Consider the following 21,639-nt stretch of genomic DNA (forward strand, 5'->3'; position numbering starts at 1 on the left):
AAATGAATGGAAAGGTGTCCTAACAAAAATAGCTTTCACTGCAGGAAGTTGTTGTTTGGAAGTATTAATAGTTATTAGTATTAGTAATAGAAATAGTATTAATACCCCTAGAAATGTGCGATATAAAAAGTGGTAATGGAAACACCTACATTTCGATAAAACCTCTCAAATATTGCTCAAACATTATGCTCTAATGAGGTGGTTTGTCAGGCGTGTCGATACAAAAGTTAATCCCAAAAGTGTAATGGAAACACTTATTTTCCTCAGATTTTGTGAAAATATCGGGCTTGCAGAAATGCTTTAAACATAATGGTGCAAAATGAAAATGACACATCCAAAAGTACGAGTGCATGGGTTGTACTTCATCCTACCTTCTTGTAGAGGGAGCGTAGGTCTCTATACTGCCACATACTGCTGAGGACCTGAGAGGCAGCCTTTACCACCTTTGCTGAGTGTCTGTAGAAAAAGAGATAGAGTGAGTTATTTCTTTTTGACCCCATCCATTTTGATAATGTAGGTAATGTTGTTATTTCTGTCCTCTTTCTCTGCTAACTGCAAAAGATATATGCAGGCCAGTGACACTTGACGTGGCTTTAAGACAAAATGGACCATTGCTCTTTTCAGCAAAGAATGATTTCCTCGCACAAAAACTGAGAATTTCAAGAGGAGTCTAAAATGACCCTCTCTGCTATGCTAATGGCCCCATCAGTGCCACTTAGTTGAAAAATGACTCTAGTAGGAGTCATTTCATAAGCCCTTCCCCACTAACGGCTACAGAGGGAAGTGGAAGAAATGCTTATTTTGCATTTGACCACTAAAATTGACAAAACAACCTCCTGAAAATAGGTTTCTTTGTGTATTTCGTTCTTTTATTATTCCAGTGAAAAAAGAAAATAAAGGTGTTGGGGAGAGATTGCAATCACTAGAAAGTCATTCCACTCAAATCTATAAGAGTTAAGGCTAAATAATCCCCAGGAAGTAACGTGAAAATGTCTGGCACCGCAGTGCACAGGTAGCTTCACTATATTGAATACCATCAATGAAGAGTTTTTATCACTATGAGATTAGGATTAGTTATTGCATTCAATAAACTACAGCCACCAGCGTGCCACTAACTTTGTATTTTTGGAAAGTGATGGAACGTTTGTGGAACTATGTCACTACGTCACTACTTGTACGAATAAATGTCTTTGGCATTTACTGTTACAATTAGTACAGGTCACAGACCTACATCTGCATAACTCTATTTTAATTTCCTTGTATCATTTTTACGTCCTACTTCTTTAGGAATGTTGAAAGTGGTTTTCTACGGCTGTAATATAATGAGCGTTTAAACAATTTAAAAGTGCGTAATTGCGTGGATGAAGCAAGGCACTGCTGATAAGGAGCATTTATCCTCTGTGTACCTATTCGGTGAGAGTGAAGATGTGTGGGCTATTAACAGCTACACTCCGCGTGAAATTTGCACTTACGGAGGCTTCTTGCTCCTCATCTCTCTCTGTAATGGTGCCCTTGAGCGTCGATCCCTAAATAGACTGAGTATTTCTTCATAACAATAAATCAACATTTGAACTCCATCTGATTATACCCTGGTGTCATGGCAACCCTTGACCTACCGGTTGCCATAGCAGCTGGGTAGAACACCCTGCTCAGTCTCCCATGGCGACAGGAGTTACAGTACAATCCTGATGCATGTTACTTGTTGAATTGTGGATGACTGATCACAGGAAAGGCAGAAGCTGTGAATGATGGATGTGTGGTCGCATTAAGGCACTGGTCACTTCCTTATTTAGGTGCCAAACAATAGGCCAATATGTTTTGATCTTTACCTTTAAATTAACTCTGAGATTGTTAACACCAGGCACTCACTAACAGGTGGATTTAGAGTTTCATGGATTTTCCTTAATCCACAATATTTTGATACTTGAGATGAAGCTGAGCTGATGTTGCTTTCCCCCCCACACCTGCAGGACACTTGTGTACCTCCTTTATCAGCTAAGTGTCTTCTTATGAACTTGTCCTTGAAAACGTCTTCACCTGTGCCAGACCCAACCAATGGGGTCTGACGGGGTTTCCAAAAATACAAAGTATGTCACCGTGTTCTTCTGAGGCATTTTTCAAAGGGACATTTCTCCAAACTAGTGGCCTCAGTTTACATATTACATATTTTTTAAGAGAAAAGTTAAAGGTCCAGTGTGTAACATTTAGGAGCTTTTACTGGCAGAAACTGAAAATACTAACCCAAACTATGTTTGTATATGTGTATAGTCACTTAAAAACAATTGTTTGGTTTTCATTGCCTTAGAATGAGCCTAAGGAGGCTAAGGTTGGCTGCCATGTTACGACAGCAGCCTGAACGAGCCAGAGCGCATGTTTCTTGTTTTCAACGACAGAACGACATCCATTCGTGAAGGCCACTGTAGTGTCCTGATGCACTTGAGAAATGGAGAATTGAGCGTTGTTTGTTACAATCTGCACACTCAGCATTAGGTGTCACTAATTCTTACACACTGGACCTTTCTAAGTAAGTTTGTAGGAATAAAATTTTATATTTAGGTCTACTCACTTGTCTCCTTTACTGCGGGCGATGCCGATGAGTTTTTCGATGCCGCCAGCATCGCGTAGCGCTTTGGCATTCTCCATATTCTTGGTGATGACTTCATGCAGTGCACAGCAAATGGCAGTTACAGTGTCATCGGACATGGCCTTGCTGGGAGAGCCCATGGTTCCAGAGGTCCCGCTGCTGGTGGCATTGTTGTTGCTGCTACTACTACCGCCTGGTAACCGGTGGATCAAATCTCTCATTGCATATTTACCTGGTATAAAAAAGGAGAGACATAAACATTGGTCAGATTTTATTCCCAGAACTTTTGAAAAGACCCGTAGAGTCTACTGGACTGAGTCTAGGCAATATGAATAAGTTATTTCCACATTCTGATGGGGCCGTAATGTTGGAAACAATTGCCTGCAGTGTTTCTACATCAATGACACACAAACTCTCTGAGGAGTTTCCCCTCTAGACTCGAAAATGACAACTGCGGATGTGAAGACAACTGACAAGAGGGACCAATAAAGGAGAGATCACAGCAAATGAGAACACTGACAGCGGACAAGAGAGGATGGTAAGAAAGAAGGTGATTGTGCTGACTGAGGTGGTCCGTGCAAATACATGATCCATGAGCAGTAGGAAATGCTTTGAACATCATAAAACCCCGTAAATTACACTTGAATCACACTGAGCTCCTGGGAAAAACCCTAAGTCATGTTTTAAGTAAGGAATCATTAATTTGGACACAGATGTGATACTCTGTGCCTGATTTGGGATTCATTCCTTTCTACATCTACTCAGCAGAACGACTTGGTTAAAGCCACGTATACCCAGATACACACTAAAAGGAACATTTAAATCTACCTCGCATCCCCTTGAGAAAAAAACCCTACAATCTTCGTGACACGTGCTGCTAGGAATAAGAAAGCATGTCATTTAAAATCGTACAGTCTCTAAATAAAGCAGATGACAGTGTAAAATCCACTATAATATTATCTTCAAGTGGACCATTACATCCTCTCTGGCAGCAAAGAAAATGAGGCACAAAATACTCAATTTGCACAAGAGTCAAAATGAGTTTGGTTTTCACTAAAGGTTTTTTTTTTCATTGGTTGTGAAGTAAATAACTCACTTTAGAAAGAACATTACAAAACGACTGAATACAACAAAATGACTTCTTTGATGAAGATTTGTTCCTGCACTTGTGGAACTTCTGTGATCCCCAAAGAGCCCCTATGATCTGCTGGTAAATCCCTCACCACTTTACCTCTAACAAGTCAAAAGCCACTTTCAGACATGCACTGAGATCCTTCTGGAGAGTGTGCAGACAGGCTGGCTGTATGTGTGAATGCAAATGCCTGCAGGAGTCTCCGCTTAATGTCTTAGAGAGCTCATGTGAGAATACAGAATGAGAATCCCCCCCGAAGGACCTACAGGCAGTGAATGGCCAAGTGTCCTGATTTCTGCACACTACAGTCAGACACCGCCACCTCGCCTGGTTTCTGATCCAGATCTAGAGATTTTCCTGCCGCTTTAAACGTGTCTCACCCCGAAACCCCAGCCTGCTGCGTTCATCATACATAAATGGTAATCTCCGGGGCTCATATCTAGCTTAATTGATGTGAAAAGAGATGAAAATAGCAAAGCAATACAACATGCAGGAGATTTAGATGAAGCATCAACCTTCATGTAGTCAGGGAGCAAATACCCTCATACACCCACAAACTATAAGTAGATAATTAACCACATGTTATCTCAGGCTGCCAGGCTGTGTAAAGGTTAAAGGGTCACAGTGTTTGGCTGCGAGGACAAAGTTAAGCAACAGCCACATGCTCCACTCATTATTTGATTGACATGAACTTGACACTCCTATTCTGTCACATTTACTGGCTGATGACTGGCTGAATCATTTGCACACTATTTTTTTTTTTTAATGATCTGACTAATTTCTGAGTGAGCAAATGAATTATTCACTGTCTGACTGCATGACTAATTTACTGACTGGCTAATTTACTGTCTGACTGCCAGATAATTTACTGCGTGAATGACTGACAATTTATTGACTGACTGACTGACTGACTGATTGAGTGATTGACTAATTTATCAACTGAGGGAGTGGAGGGAATCCAGTTACAACAAAAGCCGAGTGCAAAGTGTACGGAGACGACACGTAAATCAAATAATGTGTATTTTTGGCATAGCGCATGCATGAGTACAGACATGTGTGCATCTATATATACTGTCCAAATCAACCCCGTTCAGACCTAGTATTAACATCAGTCATACAGTAAGTGGCATGATCACATGTGGACAGCCTTCAATAAGACATGGCATTAAAACGTCCCCTGAATGCATCTCCTGTGACAACGTATGATCAGATATGTCTTCCCCGTCCTTTATTTAAATTCTCACGGATGTCATGTCTGTTGGCGAGACCAAAATGATTTTCTCAAAGAGGGTAATTGTACAGATATGTCGGATGCTTGTGTGTGTGTGTGCATCCGTGTGTCGGCTTGAGAGACAGAAAGCAAGTGAAGAGTCAGAAGGAACAGAGCAAAACACTGCAACACTGAGTGTGAAAATAAATCTCTAATGTGCCCTCTGGTTGGATTGCATTCATGCATACTCAAGAATGTAGCCGCATGTATCCTTAAACAACCAAACGTGGCTTACACATTTAGTTTTTATCTACACGTGATCAGATCTTGGAAGATAATGGGTTAGGAATTAACTCTGGCATTAACGTGCATCCTGGATGTGTCTTCTGTGACCACTTGTGATCAGATTTCACTTCCCTAGGTTAATATAGTAGTGGTGGCAAGAAATAAATCAGTGCATGAGCCCTGTGTGAATATACAGTGAAGCAGCAGCGGGTTAGAGGACATAAGCTGCCACTAATTGCGTCATGGGGACAGATTGCATTGACACATGCTTTGGAATGGGCCTTTGTGTCCCCAAACCACCCCTGAAAGTTGTTACTGTGATTGAATCACTTAGCGTTGTCCACTTGCGATAGGACCACGCAGTACTCAGATGTGAATACCATGTCTGAATATGGTCTCTGATGGAGGCAGAGAAGTGAAAAGAGTGGTAAAAATCAAGTAACACATATTTAATGAGAAAAGATGCAGAACGGAGAAGGAAAGCGGAAGTTACGTTAAGATAATGACTTTCAACTAAGTGCTAAAAAGCATTGCTGAAGGTTTCACATACATCACACCACATCAGCACACATTTCCCCCAAACACATTACTCATTATCCTAAAAAATGTTTCTACCAAGTTATTCATTTCCATAAAGTTCATCTCAGCATGTCATTTTTCTTCTCTTTGGGGATTTTATTGTGGCTTTTTTCAGCTTTCAACATTACACAACACAGCGACAAAACATCGTGTTCAGACACCACATGAGCTGAATAAAGTCTTGCTTCTGTCCTATAATCAGATACTATGGCACTCAGTAGCTGCAAGAAGCATATTGATGAATTATAGATTGATATAATGAAAGGGAGTTGCTGGCCTTACTGTAAGTCGATGCAAAATTTATCACATTTTTAAGGCTAAAGTTTTGATGTGCTTTTTACACTGATTAAGATGTAAAAATACAGTATTAAATTGTACACTTTAAAGCGTAAAAGGCTTGAGAATTTTGATATTGGCAAGAATAAGAACAGTTAATTCTGAACAGGGCATTGCATACTTCGTGAGAAACTCAAGTGCAGAACTCCTGGGATGTCTCATAGGCAAGGACAACATTTCCACATTAATCACGCCCACTTCAAATTCCTGGCCAATCACACAATAGAGAAAATGTCAAGAACAAGCATTCTTTTCTCGCAGCCCTGGGAGAGAGAACTCATTTCTCTGTTCTTGCAGAGCATATACAGTATGTACAGGCCTTTAGGTGTTGAGTGGACAAATAACCAATACGATTGTGTTACAATGAGTGCCAGCTGTATACAATCCAATTAATTACCTTATTGTAATATGAGCAAACAGGTTGTAACGTGAAGTGTCCAAGCGGGAGCCTCATGTGATAATGATTTTTGTCACAGGTTTTCACGCAGCAGGGGGGAGAAATGATGTAGAGTGATGTAGTGCAGATTTTTTAATGACAGCTTGGTTACCTGCTGTACTTTATAGTCCGACTGTGACATAGAGGACACCTCAACATGCAGGGGTGCAACCCCGCTCTCCTTATTACATCGACTTACTCCCGTCACTGAAATGTGAGCTTCACCTGGAACATGCCCTCAAGGAGAGAAACACAGCCATACTGATCACTGCACAGTGTAATAAACCTGTATTACACAGCTCCTCCAATATAGCCATCTTCACCTGGGAGCCAGAGCTGGTAATATATTCCTGTGCTGCATTCCCTTGTGTCGCTAAACCCTGCTGAGCAGGGCGTGCTTCATCTGGGCCATAATGGCTGATTTGATTTAAAGAGATCCAATTACCCTCAACAATGGAGTGATTTGATTGTTTACTGATGGAGAAAGGAGAGTGTTATTCAAGCAAAATTGGAGGTAATTGTCTCCGGGAGATGTGGGGAAAGATGAAATGGCTTGATTGGTTGTGGCGTCCAACTGTCTGAGAATAAAGGATGGTTATTACACAGTTATCTGTGACTGGGTTGGGGTCTCTGAGGTGTGCTGCCGTGCGGTTACCAATATCAAAAGCCTGTGGCAATATTGTGCTTTGAAAGCGTTCCTGTGATGTCCAAGTATGTTCTTACACTGAAAGTGTACCACCTCCATGATAGACAGCAACATTGTTAGTTCAACCTGCAGCGAGGAGATCAATTTTGTAAGAAAAGGAACCTCAGCTTAAGTGATAACCGCTGTCTTGAAGGCCAAAAGTGAACACATTTACACCTGAATTACAGGTTTTGGGCATTTGCATACTTGTGTTGTGATAATATATTCATGGAACAACATTGTTTCTTCAAAATGTGCTGATTTGGTATCAGCATAAGTTTAGAATGTGTTTAGCGGGTTATATGTGGTGTCTGCTACTGTGACAGTAAGTGACAGAACTAGTGTGAGTGTGTGTGTGTCCCTGTGTGATTTTAATTGCAGGGCTGATTAAATCAGCAGTGCATAACATCACTGACAGGGGGCACCACATTCAAAGGGACAGGGGAGTTTGGTTTGTATTCTGTGGGAATCTTCCTTTATTGAAAACATTAAAGTGATATGTTTATGGTCTTTGGATGTCAGCCAAGGAAATTTCAGACTGCATAAAAGACCAAAATGACATCAACGCTCTGTGGGAATACCTTCACAAAACAATATTGTCATTAGGAAAGAAGACAGAAAGCATTTTATTGATACCAGTTCTCTTTGTTTTCCTCCTTTACTAACTTTCATATGTCATAGAAATATTCAGCATTCTAATGCAGTCTGTATTATAAACTCTATTGTTGGATATTCAGATGAAAAACCAAACACACACTAAGGTAAACAATTATCAGCATCCTCACATCTTTTTTCAACTCATGGATGAATGAATACAAATAGAAAAACTATTAAAACTACAGATCAAATTGAGCCAATTGCTGGCAAACATCATAATGTTGAGCCTAGCAACCGAAAATGTTATTGCAAATGATTCAATATTTATTTTCTATATATAGCCCCGGCCATAAATGAAGATTGAAAAGTGTTAAGCATTCACTTTCCTGCTTAAAAATATCCTGCCCTTCTGTATTTGATGCTCTTCACGCCAGTAACACATCTCTCTGTGGCTGACAGGTTTACAGTGTCAAAGGAAACACAGAGTGAGTAAGGGAGGAAGAAAGGGAGGAAAAAAGAACGGGAAGGTTTTTTTAAAAATGCTTCCCCCGTGAGGAACCTGTGGCTTCATTAAAGACGTTCTACTGACATGAAGAAGAGTCGTGTGCACCCACACTCTCAAACTGCAGTAACTCACACTCCGAGTGACAGAATAGAGACAGGCAGAGAATCCTCATTGTTACATTATAAAATGCAGCTCCACAGAATGTGTCTTATGAGTGGAAACATTTTCTTGAATAAAATCAGAATCGTAAACTTAAATGCCCTCTATATATATTAGCTATAGCATCTGTTGCTTACCAAGATGCGGTTTGATTGTGGCAACAAAAAAGAAAAAGGAAAAGAAACATCACTGCATGACAGTGATTTCTTTCATTTTCTCTCTCTATTGCTCTCTATTTCTTTGTCTGTGTGACGCGTTTGCAGTCAGGCACAGTGGAGCAGAGGATGAAGAACGCTACAGAGAACATAGTGTGCTGATAAAGGACGTGTCAGACCCTCATACACAAGGGACTCATCCTGAAGGCGACACAGAAATTTCACAAAAAAACAACACAAAAAACTTAAATTACTGCTGCAACAGCTGGGACAGAGAAGTGTGCGTCAGCTTTTGTTGAGATGGAACGGACTTTTCGACCCAGAGTTGTTTGTTTGTGGTTGTTGCCACAGAAAAATCTGTTGACAACAGGGACGAGAAAATGTGTAAAAGGTGGTCGTTGATGAGGAAGACACACAAGATTTAATTTGGTGCCAATTCCCCAGCATGTAATGTGTGTATTTGAAGTCTATTTTTTTTTCCGTGAAAGTGTGTGTTAATATGTTTAATAGCACAACAATGCCCTAACTAAAATGGCTGTTGAGAGTCTTGGATTAGGGTTAGAATTATGTTAAGGTAAGGGTGTATGTGTTTTGTTTTGATGCTTATAATTACGGGATTAAAAAATGCAATAAGAATTTTTGAGCGTGTGTTTGTGTATATACACGTCTGATATAAAATAATGTTTGGACCAAAGCTTGACATGAGTGTTTTCTACATATTCAACTCCATCCAAGCCCAGATGAACACATGAACACACACACACACACACACATGAACACGTCTGCCACCATGCAATGAGCAGCCTCCCTGTGGTTCACTACTTTGGTTTCTACAGTAACACTCCCCGGCGCTGATGTCATCAATGCGAGACACAAAGAGCAGCAAGAGAGTGGTGGAGGGAAAGTGAGGCGTCATGAGCTAATGTCTGAAACGACATGGGGAGTAGACGGAGAGGGAGGAGTAGGTGTGGGATAAACGGGATGAGAGGAGGACGAAGGAAGAGAGACAAAGGAGCAGAATATGTTGGATTAAATGGTATTATATTTATGTTGTAGACAAGAATGTGAGTGCAACATTGTGCAGTGGAAGTGATGGGAGGGGAGTGGGAGGCTTAAGCCAATAAGTTGTGCAGTGAGACACAAGAAAGGAAGACAAAGGAACAGGATTAGAGGGAAAAAGAAGAAGCAAAAAGTAGAAGCTAAGGGGAAGTGGATTTCTTGACACCCTTATTTTTCTTCATTAAGTTGTTGTCACTTATATTTTACGCATTCACCTAATGTCAATGTGTTGCTTTTAGTCATAAAACGTTTCACATTTTGCTGTTGATTTTCTCAAAAAGGCTTTGTTGATGTTAGAGATCGGTTATCTGGTATTTATTTGTTAGATTTTAAGTTAGAGGACAGTACAGTAACAATAAGATTATAGTATAGTCATCTTATATGTCATATTTCTATATTAATCGCCAAGGAAGAGCTTTGTTATAATAGAAAATGTTTGTGGGATATTACCTCCCGATTATTAAATCATTACAACATTATTTCTATGTCGTTACTCTCTTGAAATTGTGATTTTTCTTACTGTCCGTGCATAAGAGGAAGAGCGTTACTAATTTGCAGATTGACATACAGTCAAACGCAATAAGGCTTTCAAAAGACATTGCAATACATCAAACATTTGGTCCCACAACACTAAATTAAACCCTAACTGCAGGGGCCACAAAGTCAATTAGATTTAACAGTCACAGCAAATCACTTTGAACAGAAAACCTTAAATTAATTAATTAAATATCTCAAATTAACAGACGTTTGCATTAAACACTGAGACTAAACATTAACATGGGTTGGTGGAAAGCTCAGCGTGTGTTCATGGGGACCTTTATTAAACGACTGCTGCATTAAAAAAAAAGAAAGAAGTATTTTTGGCATTCAAGAGCTGTTCCCAATTCATGTGTGTCAAATTACCATCTGTAAGTAAATGAGGGAGAATTGTGCTGACAGACGGTGTGTCAGTGAATGGGACTCATTTATTGCTACACAGGCGTACAGTACATTATGCAAATGAAAATCCATGAAGGAGATGGAATCAGGAGAGAGACAAAAACAAAACAAAAAAATTGACAGATGAAAAGGATGATTCTCAGTGACATCAATGTGTCACCAAATCACATTACTATGGGACTGGAATAAAAGCATATATGTGGTTATCACATTCACGTCTCTCTCTTCTTCTTTCTTTCATCTCCCTCCCCTCTCTTCTTCACCCTCCCTCTCATGACATGGACTCTCTCTGCACTCTCTCGTGCCTCTCTCGCTTGACTCGCTGCCATCCAATCTTTACAGGGCTTTCCACAGGATCTGACACTCTGATGTTATTGTGTAGGAAAGATGATTTTCATCTCGGCTCACTCTGCCGAGGTCTCGTGCAAACTGCCATTCCCCCACGGTGACGCTGCCAAACTTACCGGCACTAACAGCTTGTGTCACACTACTTCACGAGTTTTAAGAGATGAAGACTTAGATTTTGGCTTTTCAGAAAGAGCTGATTTTATCTGAAAGATGCATGGGAAATTCTATGATAATAAGGTATTAACTTTGATCCCTCAAAAGCACACAATCTGCTTTATAAAATTGCCTTGTTGGACAGCGTTAACCTGTTGTTTTGCAGAGGTGTATGGTGTCGAGAAAAAGGTGTTTTGACTAAGATGTGGAAAATAGAGCTTGCGAACATGGGTGGTGCGGGGGGGATCCTTAAGGACCAGGATTGGGAAATACTGGTATCCGACTGACTGTCTCATGGTCGTCTTTGTAAAAAAAAAAGATGACTGAGCTGTTTTGAATGGAAACAGATCATTTGTAATGCTGTTAGCCGGCGACAGACTACAGCCAGAATAATCATCACAGTCTCATTCGGTGCAGTAAGCAATTAGTAATTATATAGAACAAATGAAACAAGAAGGTTGCTGGTAAAGACAGTCCCTGTGAGACTTAGGAACCTGCCCCGCAGTTCCATGCAGTTTCTGGCTGCTTTTAGCTCATTATTTTTCTAAAACCAAAGTCAGTTTAATATCACACTCTAACTACTTCCCTTTTCTTGGCCTGTGTAAGTTTGTTAACATTTACAGTTTCGACTGCACTTCCAGCGATCTTCCACAGAAGTGACATGATGTTGCCGTGACCTCCAGTGATTATATCCAGGTTGGAATGACTCCCCGACAGTAAGAAAGTATTCCAGCCGCCAGGGGGTGGGGTGTCCGGCCACTTGGTGGAGTAGGAGGGTGGAGGAGGGCGGGGTGTAGCTCCATAGTACCACGTGACAGCTGGTATACTCCCTCACCCCCAGTTTATTGTCCTGTGGGCACGTTTTCTTATTTCGACTGCTTCCATTCTCCATCTGTGCAACAACTGGATATAGCACCGGAGACCACAGCAACATCATCCTACACTTCTGAGGAAGATTGCAGGAAGTCCAGTCGAAACTCTAAAGGGAAACAAACTTACACAAGCCAGGAAGAGGAGAGTAGCCGGTGTATACTTTTGTGAGCTAGAATTAACCTCCTTTCTGGACTAAAAATAAACTCAGAATTACCTGAATGGCTGTTGAAGGAGCTTAAAAATGCCTAACCTGCATGCTGTCATGTTTCCATTACCCTTCATTATACAGTATATATATATATTTACTTGTTTTACCAACATCATGGGCATAAAAATGCAATAAAACTGCATGGTTACATGAGGATTTTTGTCACTGAGAACTCAAATGGCTAATGCAGGAGCAAATGCATTAGGTTTTAATTCACAGTAACTTGTGTGACTATGAAACAATTATAACTCCTTCACGATCTCTGTTTCCTTTTCTGGTTTGTCTATTTTTAAACAAATCTGCCAACACATCCTTGAGGGTGACAGCCACAGTTGCTATGGGAGAAGGATGATCTGCAATTCTCCCAATTTTGTCTACTGCTATACATATCTTGATTGTCCTCTGTTATCCTGTCTCTGTCTTATGCTGGGGGTGCAAGTCTCACACAAGACCTAAAGCATGTTGTCTTGCAAACCAATTAAATTCAATTCAATTTATTTGTATAGCACCAAATCATAACATATATTATCTCAAGGCACTGTACATAGACAACATTGAGGAAACCAGCAGAGTTAAGTTTATGACTACAAGTAAAAAGGTATCAATATTTTATCAAAACGAAGAACTTGCAAGCTGCAACAGTATGATCAACAGACCTCTGTTCAACTTCATTCAAATTAAACATTTATTTTGATGCTGTAAAAGCAAATCAGTCTTGAAATGACATATTACACTTTTGTCATTTAATATAATTCAGTCATAATTTAACAATCTATTGCCACAGAGAGACATACAGGGATGGCACAAATGAAATGTTAAACTTAAAGGCCTGTTAGACTCTGATCTAGAGAGGTGAAGGTTGGAGTGGAGGCGGTAAAGCTTTGCCAGCAGCAGCAGCAGAGTGAGGCAGCGTTGGTGTCACAATGTAAACTGACCACCTCGGTGTGAGTGTGGTTATGATTGGAAGTGACTAACTGATTGCGGTCGGCTGGCTGTGGTGTAGGAGGCAAACACTTTATTTTTCCTAAGACCAATAACATTAAACTCTACCTGGTTGGTGGTAGAAAATCCATGTCCAGTACCATGACTATACAAGTGTTAAAATTACATTTACATATGTTGCTCAGTAAACTATACTCCACCTTCATGTTCACCTGTAAGTAAGGGTTAATTTGACATTAATTTATACATAAACATGTTATTTATCAAGAGTCTAAGCTGTGGTACATTCTGTTTTTCATTACTTGTCATATTAGACAACTGAAGGGAGAACCGCAGAAAATGTTTGAAAAAAAAAACGATGACACACAAAGGTCCTTGCCAATTATTCTGCAGAAAAACAAAACACACAAACCACAAAGACACAAAAACAAATCAAATCAGACTGAGAACTTTCTTGTCCGTGAAAATGCTTCAATTATCCCATAATCCGCTGCCATGTGCCAGCCAGACCATCACAGTATGGGTATGCAGAGCTTTGCCGGCGGCAACACTCAAGTAAAACCCAGAGCGGCTCCACAACTCCCTTGTCTGAGACTCAGGGTTGCTATAGAAACCACCCAGCCCACCGGGAAGCTGAGATAATCAGAGATACCAGAGATAGAGGGATGATGTCATTTATACACACACACAAAGTAACAAGTACCCAGTGATCCCAGTCCTGCAATGTGGTCTTGCTATCAGTCCATAAGCTTAAAGGAGGATCACTTCCCACCACTTTGGAATTATCACATGTTCGACAGCATCTCTCTCTCTCTCTTTGTCTTTCAGCCTCAAAACAGACACACTTCTGTCGTCTCTACAACGTTCTGTAGTAACACATGGTAGCAGTAGAGAGCCACAATTTGAACACATGTAAAATGTTGTTTCCCATGTTGTTACAAGAAGAAAATTCAGTGGGTGTAAATCACACATTAGCAATCAACCATGGTCAAAGCCAGGTAAGCCGTTTCTACGGCGACTACAGGGCGGCATTTGTGTTCAATTACTTTTAATTAGTGCAACTGGCTACAGGCTCTTTAACCTTGTGCGAAATCACTTTAACACAAACTCTTGACTTGCATTCTTTAAATGAGAACAACATGAGAAGGAAAGCCGACAGTAGTAGAGCTTAAAGAGAACGTAATTAGAGATGGAAATCGGCCCAAACAACAAAGTGTAACAGCGCAGGTTTGTCCACACTGACATGAGCGGGGGAAAGATTAATAATGGAACACATCAATGCAATGGCTTCATGTAACAGGTTGAGGATGATGCATCACCTAATATCAGCTCTTGGAAAAGCCCTTATTAATACTCACCGATGAGCTCTTTGTTCCTTATGTCCAGGGCCATATTTCGGAGAGCAGTGGCCACGGCACACACCACTTTGTCATTGTCTATCCTCAGTAACTCCACCAGGATGGGAAGTCCTTTCTCCTTACGCACAGCAACCCGGATGTACACCGACCACTGACAGGGAGAAAGCAGGAGTTAAACAGGATAATCTGGTGTAGGAGTGAGGATGAAATTAAGGTTTTTGCTTTTCCAGTATTATTCTTGATTGAGATAATGGGGATGTGTGGCACCCAGTTGAGATGACAATTACATTCATGGTCACACAGCACGCCAAACAAAAGAAAGGCCACTGCAACAATAATAGCACTTCCATTTGCTAATGAAACCATGTCATGTTAGCTCACCTTACAATAATCACACTGTGACGAAGCCTGATTTTGAATCCATGTATTTTCTTGCTTCCTTGGTACCTGTGTTGACTGCTATTTTTGTTTCTTTTTAACCAGAGACAAACTGTGATTCAAATTGCCATTGGAACGAAAAGGAGACGGATGAAGCACGATGGGCGAGGTCAGGCAGGAGATGTTATATTCAGGGGGGCAAGATGAGAGCAGCTGAGGCATTAAACTGACTCGCAAGTGATATACTCTAATGGGGAGAATTGGAGAAATGAACCAGAAAGGTTTGCAGCTTGGAGACCACTCTATCCTCCCCTCAATAACTATCAAAGCACACTTAAATGGACCACACCATATTAAAGGGTTCAAGTGGTGCCGCCTTGTGGGTCAACAGGAGAAGACTGGGGAGGTGCTAAACAGGAACCAGTCACAGATATATGAAGTGAAACTGAGAGATTACCTTCCAAGGAAACGTAGTGATTGGGTAAACAATGGTGCATACAATCATTTTAGGAAATAAATCACCCTTGAATGGAAATTATCATGTGTCTTAGCCAAAAGCACATGGAGAAGAATCTGCCAGCAGAACGCCAACACAGCTTCTTTGGAAACTGTTAGTGGGGTATTCCCAAAGCAAGGAGGATGGGCTTGCTTGAAATGAAAACACACAAACAAACACACACACACAAAAAGAGAGCTTGAAAGATGCAGTGAGGCCAAAACTGGAAAATGTGATTTCCTGAGGACCACCTGCACCCATCACCCACCAAAACCAAAAATCTAATTTAAACACCTCCCACAAATCAACATCCATCTCAAAAAAGTGTGGCTCATTTGTTTCCACAGAGCAAGACTTACTTGTCATAGCATTTCTTGACAATCTCCATCAACATCCCCTGGCATTATGGTTATTGTAGCCGGCAACGATTTCAAAGTCAATCCAAGGTCAGACCCGCACACTTTTCTGCCTTTCACCCTACACTTTCCCTCAAGGCTACAACTGCCCTTGCCAATACAACCTCGTACCACCACATGCTCTCCAATACAAACATATGACTCAAACATCATTACCCTCGAGCTGCTTCAATCAGTCAGCTGCAGCTGAACCTTTAAAACCCAGTGGACATAGCCTTTCACAGCTCCTCCCCTCCTCCTAGTGCTGCAGATATGGGGATACAGCTGGGCCACAGTCACTACTCTCTTCTCTTCAGGTAGTTTTACACAGAGCAAACATCAACCTTGTCTTGGACAAATACTCATACAGAACAGTATGAGCATTTCCCATAAGAACTAATGCTTTTTTTTCTTCATCTACTCTATATAATCTGTACATTCCTTAAATATTATGTCAAGTCAATGTGCGTAAATTGGTTTCTGATATATTCATGTGCATTATGTATTTTTACCCTTCATAGAGAGGCAACAAATTCCTCTCTCATATTAACTGCCTTCATATTAGTTTAAAATAGTTTTATAATCTCAGAACATTCATCTTGTCTTCCTCAACTATCCCCAAATTCACTGGAGATTACAACCACTTTCAAAGAATGAACCAAAGCGGAAACAAGTCAAATTCCTTGTTTGTGTGCACACATTTGGCCAATAAAGTTGACTCTGATTTGGAAAGAAAAGTTCAGACAGATATGTTTACTCTCCCTTATCAGCCTTTTGATGACAAATAGGGGTAGGCGCTATGAACACAGGAACAAAGCTGGAAAATACTGATCAAATGTGTGGTTTGAGAGGCAAACAAAATGGGCAAATCGCTTTGGATGTGCAATATCAAGGCGTGAGAAAAGTCTTTAGTGTTTTATACACTTAGAAAATAGCAGTGGTATAAAAACCTTTGATAAGCAGGTAATACCTTTCATGCCCAAAGATCTGTGAGCTGACCTTGAGTCATTAACAGATAGTAGCGTTGATTGATTTTCCTTAGATTCTTTTTTAGAAGATTTCTAATCAGTAAGCCATTTTTTTAGTATCTGTCTTTGCAGAACCATTTGAAACAAACTCATTTGTTTAAGATCCTGTGCACTTAAGAGACTCCCACACTGACACTCAATAAATAAAAGTTAGGGGGGAAAAAACCCAAAAAGAAGAAAAATACTAGCCGTTACCTTCCAACTGCCTGCAGCCAGGTTCTGCAGAGCTCCGGCTGCTCCCTCAAGAGTGTCGGGATTTGAGCATTCAGACAGCAGGGTGAGGTAGGGCTTGACGATGGTTGGGTGCCACAGCATTTGCACACCTTTTGGAGGGTCTGCCATGTCTGGAAAGGGGCCCACACCATCCCACTGTGACAGAGATTAGACAGATGTTTTGTTAATGTCTGCATTCGTTGCCATCACTGATCTGCTCCCGTACTTGTCATGTTCAAGAAAGAGAGATGTCTTTGGATGAGTGTATATTCTCATTTGTCCTTGCTTTATGTCACAATGGCTGCAGGCGCGTCTGAAAGCAAACTGCACTTGCTCCCTGTAAACCCCAACCTATTAAGAAGTCAAAAAGCCCGCTAAATCATTCCTTGTCAACCTGTTATGTTGAGAAGATTGTTGATGGAAGGGCGATATGGGAAAGGGCAAAAGGAGAGACAGAAGAGAGATGAAAAGAGAGACTATGAGACAATATTTCACTCCTACCTTTGCTTTGAGCGATAAACCTTAAGGCTCCAAACCCATCTTCTCCTTATACCTCCTGCCACCTCCTCTCCTGCACTAGTCCTTTAATGTTTAAACCTCTTTGTTGAGTGATGTGTCCACACCTCTTTACCATGAGCATGATCTCACAACCATTCCTCACTTTTTTTTTGCATTACCTAGTCCTGTTTTTTCTCCCCTGTTGATCATTTCTCTCCACTTTGCTCTTACTTTCTTTTTGCCCACCTTTTATCAATAACTCCCGTCTCATTTTTATCTTTTTTTACAGTTGTTTTTTCTTCTTTCCTGTAGACCTCCTCAGTTCTTAGTTCTACTGCTCCGCTCATCACCTCGTCTCAAGGTAAACCTGGCTAGTGTGGGTCTTCGGAGAGTTGCTGTGCAGAATGTGTGCACGTTATTTAACTATACATAGATGCTCTGATCATAGAATCAAAGGATTCTTATAGTTTGAAGTCTGTAGAGATACTAGAGCAGGGGGAATCAATATGTTCTGTTGACTAGAAAAATCCTACACTGCATACTAAATAGAGCAGAAATGTATAATGTTCATTTTTATACCTCAAAGTACAGTATATGTATACCTTCTCTAAGTATATCAAATATATTTTAACTTTCAGTTTGCTTCACTGTGAAAAAGTGTTTCATATTCAGACTTGAAGATAGATGAGTAAAAAGTGAATTTCATATTTGACCAGTCTAGGGTTTATTCTGCCTTTCAACCCACTGTCAGCTGGGATGGACTGACTGGCGCTCCCTCTATGACCCTGCAAGGCTGAGGCTGCATATATAATAGATGGATGCTGGAAATCCATACACCCGGCATGATTAAGAGTCATTTTTCTGGTGGTTTAGGCTGCATTCCGCAATAAATAGACATAACCATTGATCAGGTTACACCAGTCTTGTTATGTAGGGGTTTCCAACCACCAAGCATGGGACCAGGAGCTTGGTCTGGGCTGAACCAGGCCATGAAAACCTCAAAGAAGCAAGCCGACTACACCGTGTTTGATTAAATATCACAATAGAATTCATATTCACTGAAAAATACCAAACCAAAACAAGGCTTTGCAGCAGACTGAAAGTTAAAACCCCACTGCGTCTGTCATTTACACACATAGCACCATGCTATGACACCTTATCTTTAGAAAACAGGCCCAGGCTCCCATTGCTGGTGAGTTAAATACTGGGGTTGTGTATTTTGTACAGTGGTTAAGGTTGAATAATGCTTAATGCCACACTTTAAAAGACCTTAACATGAAATTAGTAGTATCATTAGAGTATGCTCTCCTGACAGAACCATCAGAACTATGACAACTGATGTCTGGTCCTTGGTGTAAAGAGTATAATCTGGATAACTGGATACTAACATTGTTTAATAATAATTTATTAACAGCAGTAGGCACGCTCATCTTTAATGTATAGTTCTGGTTCTAGTTCTATAGTTCTTTAAGTATTTGTATCAGTGGTTCATTAGGGGTGATGCAGTCCAGTTAAGGCTCCCATGCTGCTCCTTGGCCTCATAATCTGAACCTTCATTGAATAATTACATTGAGTATAATTCAATAAAATCTCTTGTGTCATTTCCCTTTCTCTTTCTACTTCGCCTTACTCTCATTTTTCAGTGCCTTCTAAAACTGTATCCCTCTGGGTTCTGTCTAATTGCTCTTTGTCTACACCCGAGTTACTCTGAGTTACTGTCTCTATTGCTCAATTCAGACCAAATCAAAAAATATAATTAAGGGCAAAATTACACACTATGCTATCAGATGTGAACCTGATGGTCCTGGGTCTAAGGTCAGGTTTGAGTCATTATATGGCTCAACTGTTAAAAAGGGTTCTAATTATTTCCAGTTGAAGTTAAATAAAAATGTATGTCATTCATTTCTTTCGCTGATTGTGCCAATGATCTGCTTCCATAAATACACAATGCCTGGTCGGTGCTGAATGGAGTTAAGTGAAACAGAAATATAGGTCGGGATTCAGGTCTCTATTATCGCTTTGGTGCTGAAGTCCACAACCTGAAAATTGTGAAGACATCAACAGTGCAGAGGTAAAGGGGGGGGGAGCTTTTTCATGAAAAGTTGGAGTTAGAAACTATCGTGATTACCAAAAGATTAAAAAAGCGACTTGTGAAGCAGTGCATTATAAAAGAAGCAAATGGATTCCAAGTCTCAACATTCAGCTCTCCATATACTCTCTGATCTGTGACTTTCATCTGTTTTCCATTATTTACCACACGTCCCCGATGAAGACGAGGCTGCCAGAACCACTGATGCTGCATTTCTGCTTCATCATGAAAGCTGTCCTCTTTACTTTCTGCATTTACTGTATGTGTGTGTGTATATACAGACAAGGAAACGGAGAGTTCAAATCTGAATAAATAAGCAGAGAAACAGTGAGAGCACATACATATTTTTATGGAGCCAAGAGATCACTGAAAAGTTTGGGTTTCATAATGTGATATCTGACGTGAAACATTCAAACGCCGAAAGAGGTAATATCTTATTTTTGTTTTATAAATGGTGTTCAACCACTCAGTAGTGAATCACAGACTCCAGGCATCTACAGAAAGGAGCAGTAAAGATGTAGTGGACTAATATTAACTGTTTACTACTAAACAACATCAAAAAAACATCCATCATGTCCTTCCTCACCTGGTCAACTCCCTTCTTTTTCTTCTTCTTCTTGCCCCAGCAGCCAGAGCTCTCACCTTCGCGGCCGCTGGCGTCCCACAGGAGGCTATCCAGCTCTTCCAACCCCCCCTGCTGGCCATGGGACGTCTCAGCAGCCAAGCGATACGACAGGTTTCTCAGGATGCAAACACAGTTTTCTACAGTCTGAGAGATAAAGTATGATTGAGGAGATGAGAGACATTAAGTGAAGTAGGAGGGAGAGGAGAAGAAGATGAAAGATGAAAAAGGAGGGATGACATGAGCGATGTACAAACACAAGAATATTTAAAAATAGACGTAAATGAATGAAGGGTGAGCGCTGAGGCAGGAGATTTGCTTTTGATGCTGTTTAATGAAAGCTGTAGCCTGAAAACACAGGCAAAGCATGCTAATAAAAACCGCCCACTCTGGCACTTTTACACTACTGGCCTTCCGCTCCCACTCACGAGTCAGCCAGACAAACAGAGAGAGAGAGAAAACGGAGAGATAATAATAACAACAATAAGATTTTGGATTTTGTTAACTCTGATTTTGAAACGAGATGAGAGGAAACTCAGGTAAATGAGGAAAAATGACAAGCCCAATATATGGCATCACACTCCATTAACCACCAAGTTTAGAGGTGATCCCACCAGCCTGGGATATATGAGAGTGTAAGCGTGTGTCTCACAATGCATCTTCAGTGTGTAATTTCCCTGCAGTGTGTGTACTTTGATATTTGGCTTTAACATCGCTGAAAAAGGGGAGTCATTGAGTCAACAGAGAGGAAATTAACAAAAGCAAATCATCCATCCTCTTGCTGTCCGACCGCTCCTTTCCACCAAAAACAAAGAGTGTAATTGAACAACCTAAAGAGATGCAACAAAACAAAACAATGTCATGCTCCAGTGAGCCGCAGGCATGTCTTCAACTTGTTTTTCGCGTGCTATTGTAGAATGATGCAGAAGAAGTTGCATTTTATTTACAATTTAGCGTGACATTTCATTTTCCGATGTGTTATTTCACATTTGCTCTGTGTCGTATTTTTTCTGGCTGTGCTTAAGGAATAAAAAATAAAGGTTCTTCAGTTTTTGTTTCAGCATGATTACGTGGTGCTACTTGTCTCCACACGAAGGTCAGATGTGGTCAGTTATCCAACAGCACTCCAGAATAACTCTGAAGCTTTCAGGGTCTCAGTATGACAAGAATTGCACTCTTATCATGATTTAACAACCTAAACCATTTGTGTCAATGACAGGTGTTTCTGTGTGTGTGTGTGTGTGTGTCCTTCTATATTTGAAATGCGTGTGAATATTTCTCTAACCTTGTGCATTTCTATCCTGGCATGTGAAGATGAAAGACAGAGCAGACAGATATAATCTAATTGGTCTGAACGCAAATCCGGATAATTCCTGT

The 21,639-nt window shown here is 40.6% G+C and overlaps 1 protein-coding gene across 1 annotated transcript in view; it reads right to left on the reverse strand.

Moving 5' to 3' along the window:
- The window catches only part of ctnnd2a (catenin (cadherin-associated protein), delta 2a), a 225,123-nt gene that overhangs the window by 15,716 nt on the left and 187,768 nt on the right, over positions 1-21,639 (reverse strand). Inside the window, exons 17-21 of the mRNA XM_058635385.1 lie at positions 20,227-20,409; positions 17,036-17,209; positions 14,544-14,694; positions 2,567-2,816; positions 372-456 (exon numbers count right to left, since the gene is read on the reverse strand). Coding sequence (XP_058491368.1) covers positions 372-456; positions 2,567-2,816; positions 14,544-14,694; positions 17,036-17,209; positions 20,227-20,409 — 843 coding nt within the window. The remainder of the gene's footprint in view (positions 1-371; positions 457-2,566; positions 2,817-14,543; positions 14,695-17,035; positions 17,210-20,226; positions 20,410-21,639) is intronic.

Source organism: Solea solea, chromosome 1, assembly GCF_958295425.1.
Source record: "Solea solea chromosome 1, fSolSol10.1, whole genome shotgun sequence".
Taxonomy (NCBI): domain Eukaryota; kingdom Metazoa; phylum Chordata; class Actinopteri; order Pleuronectiformes; family Soleidae; genus Solea; species Solea solea.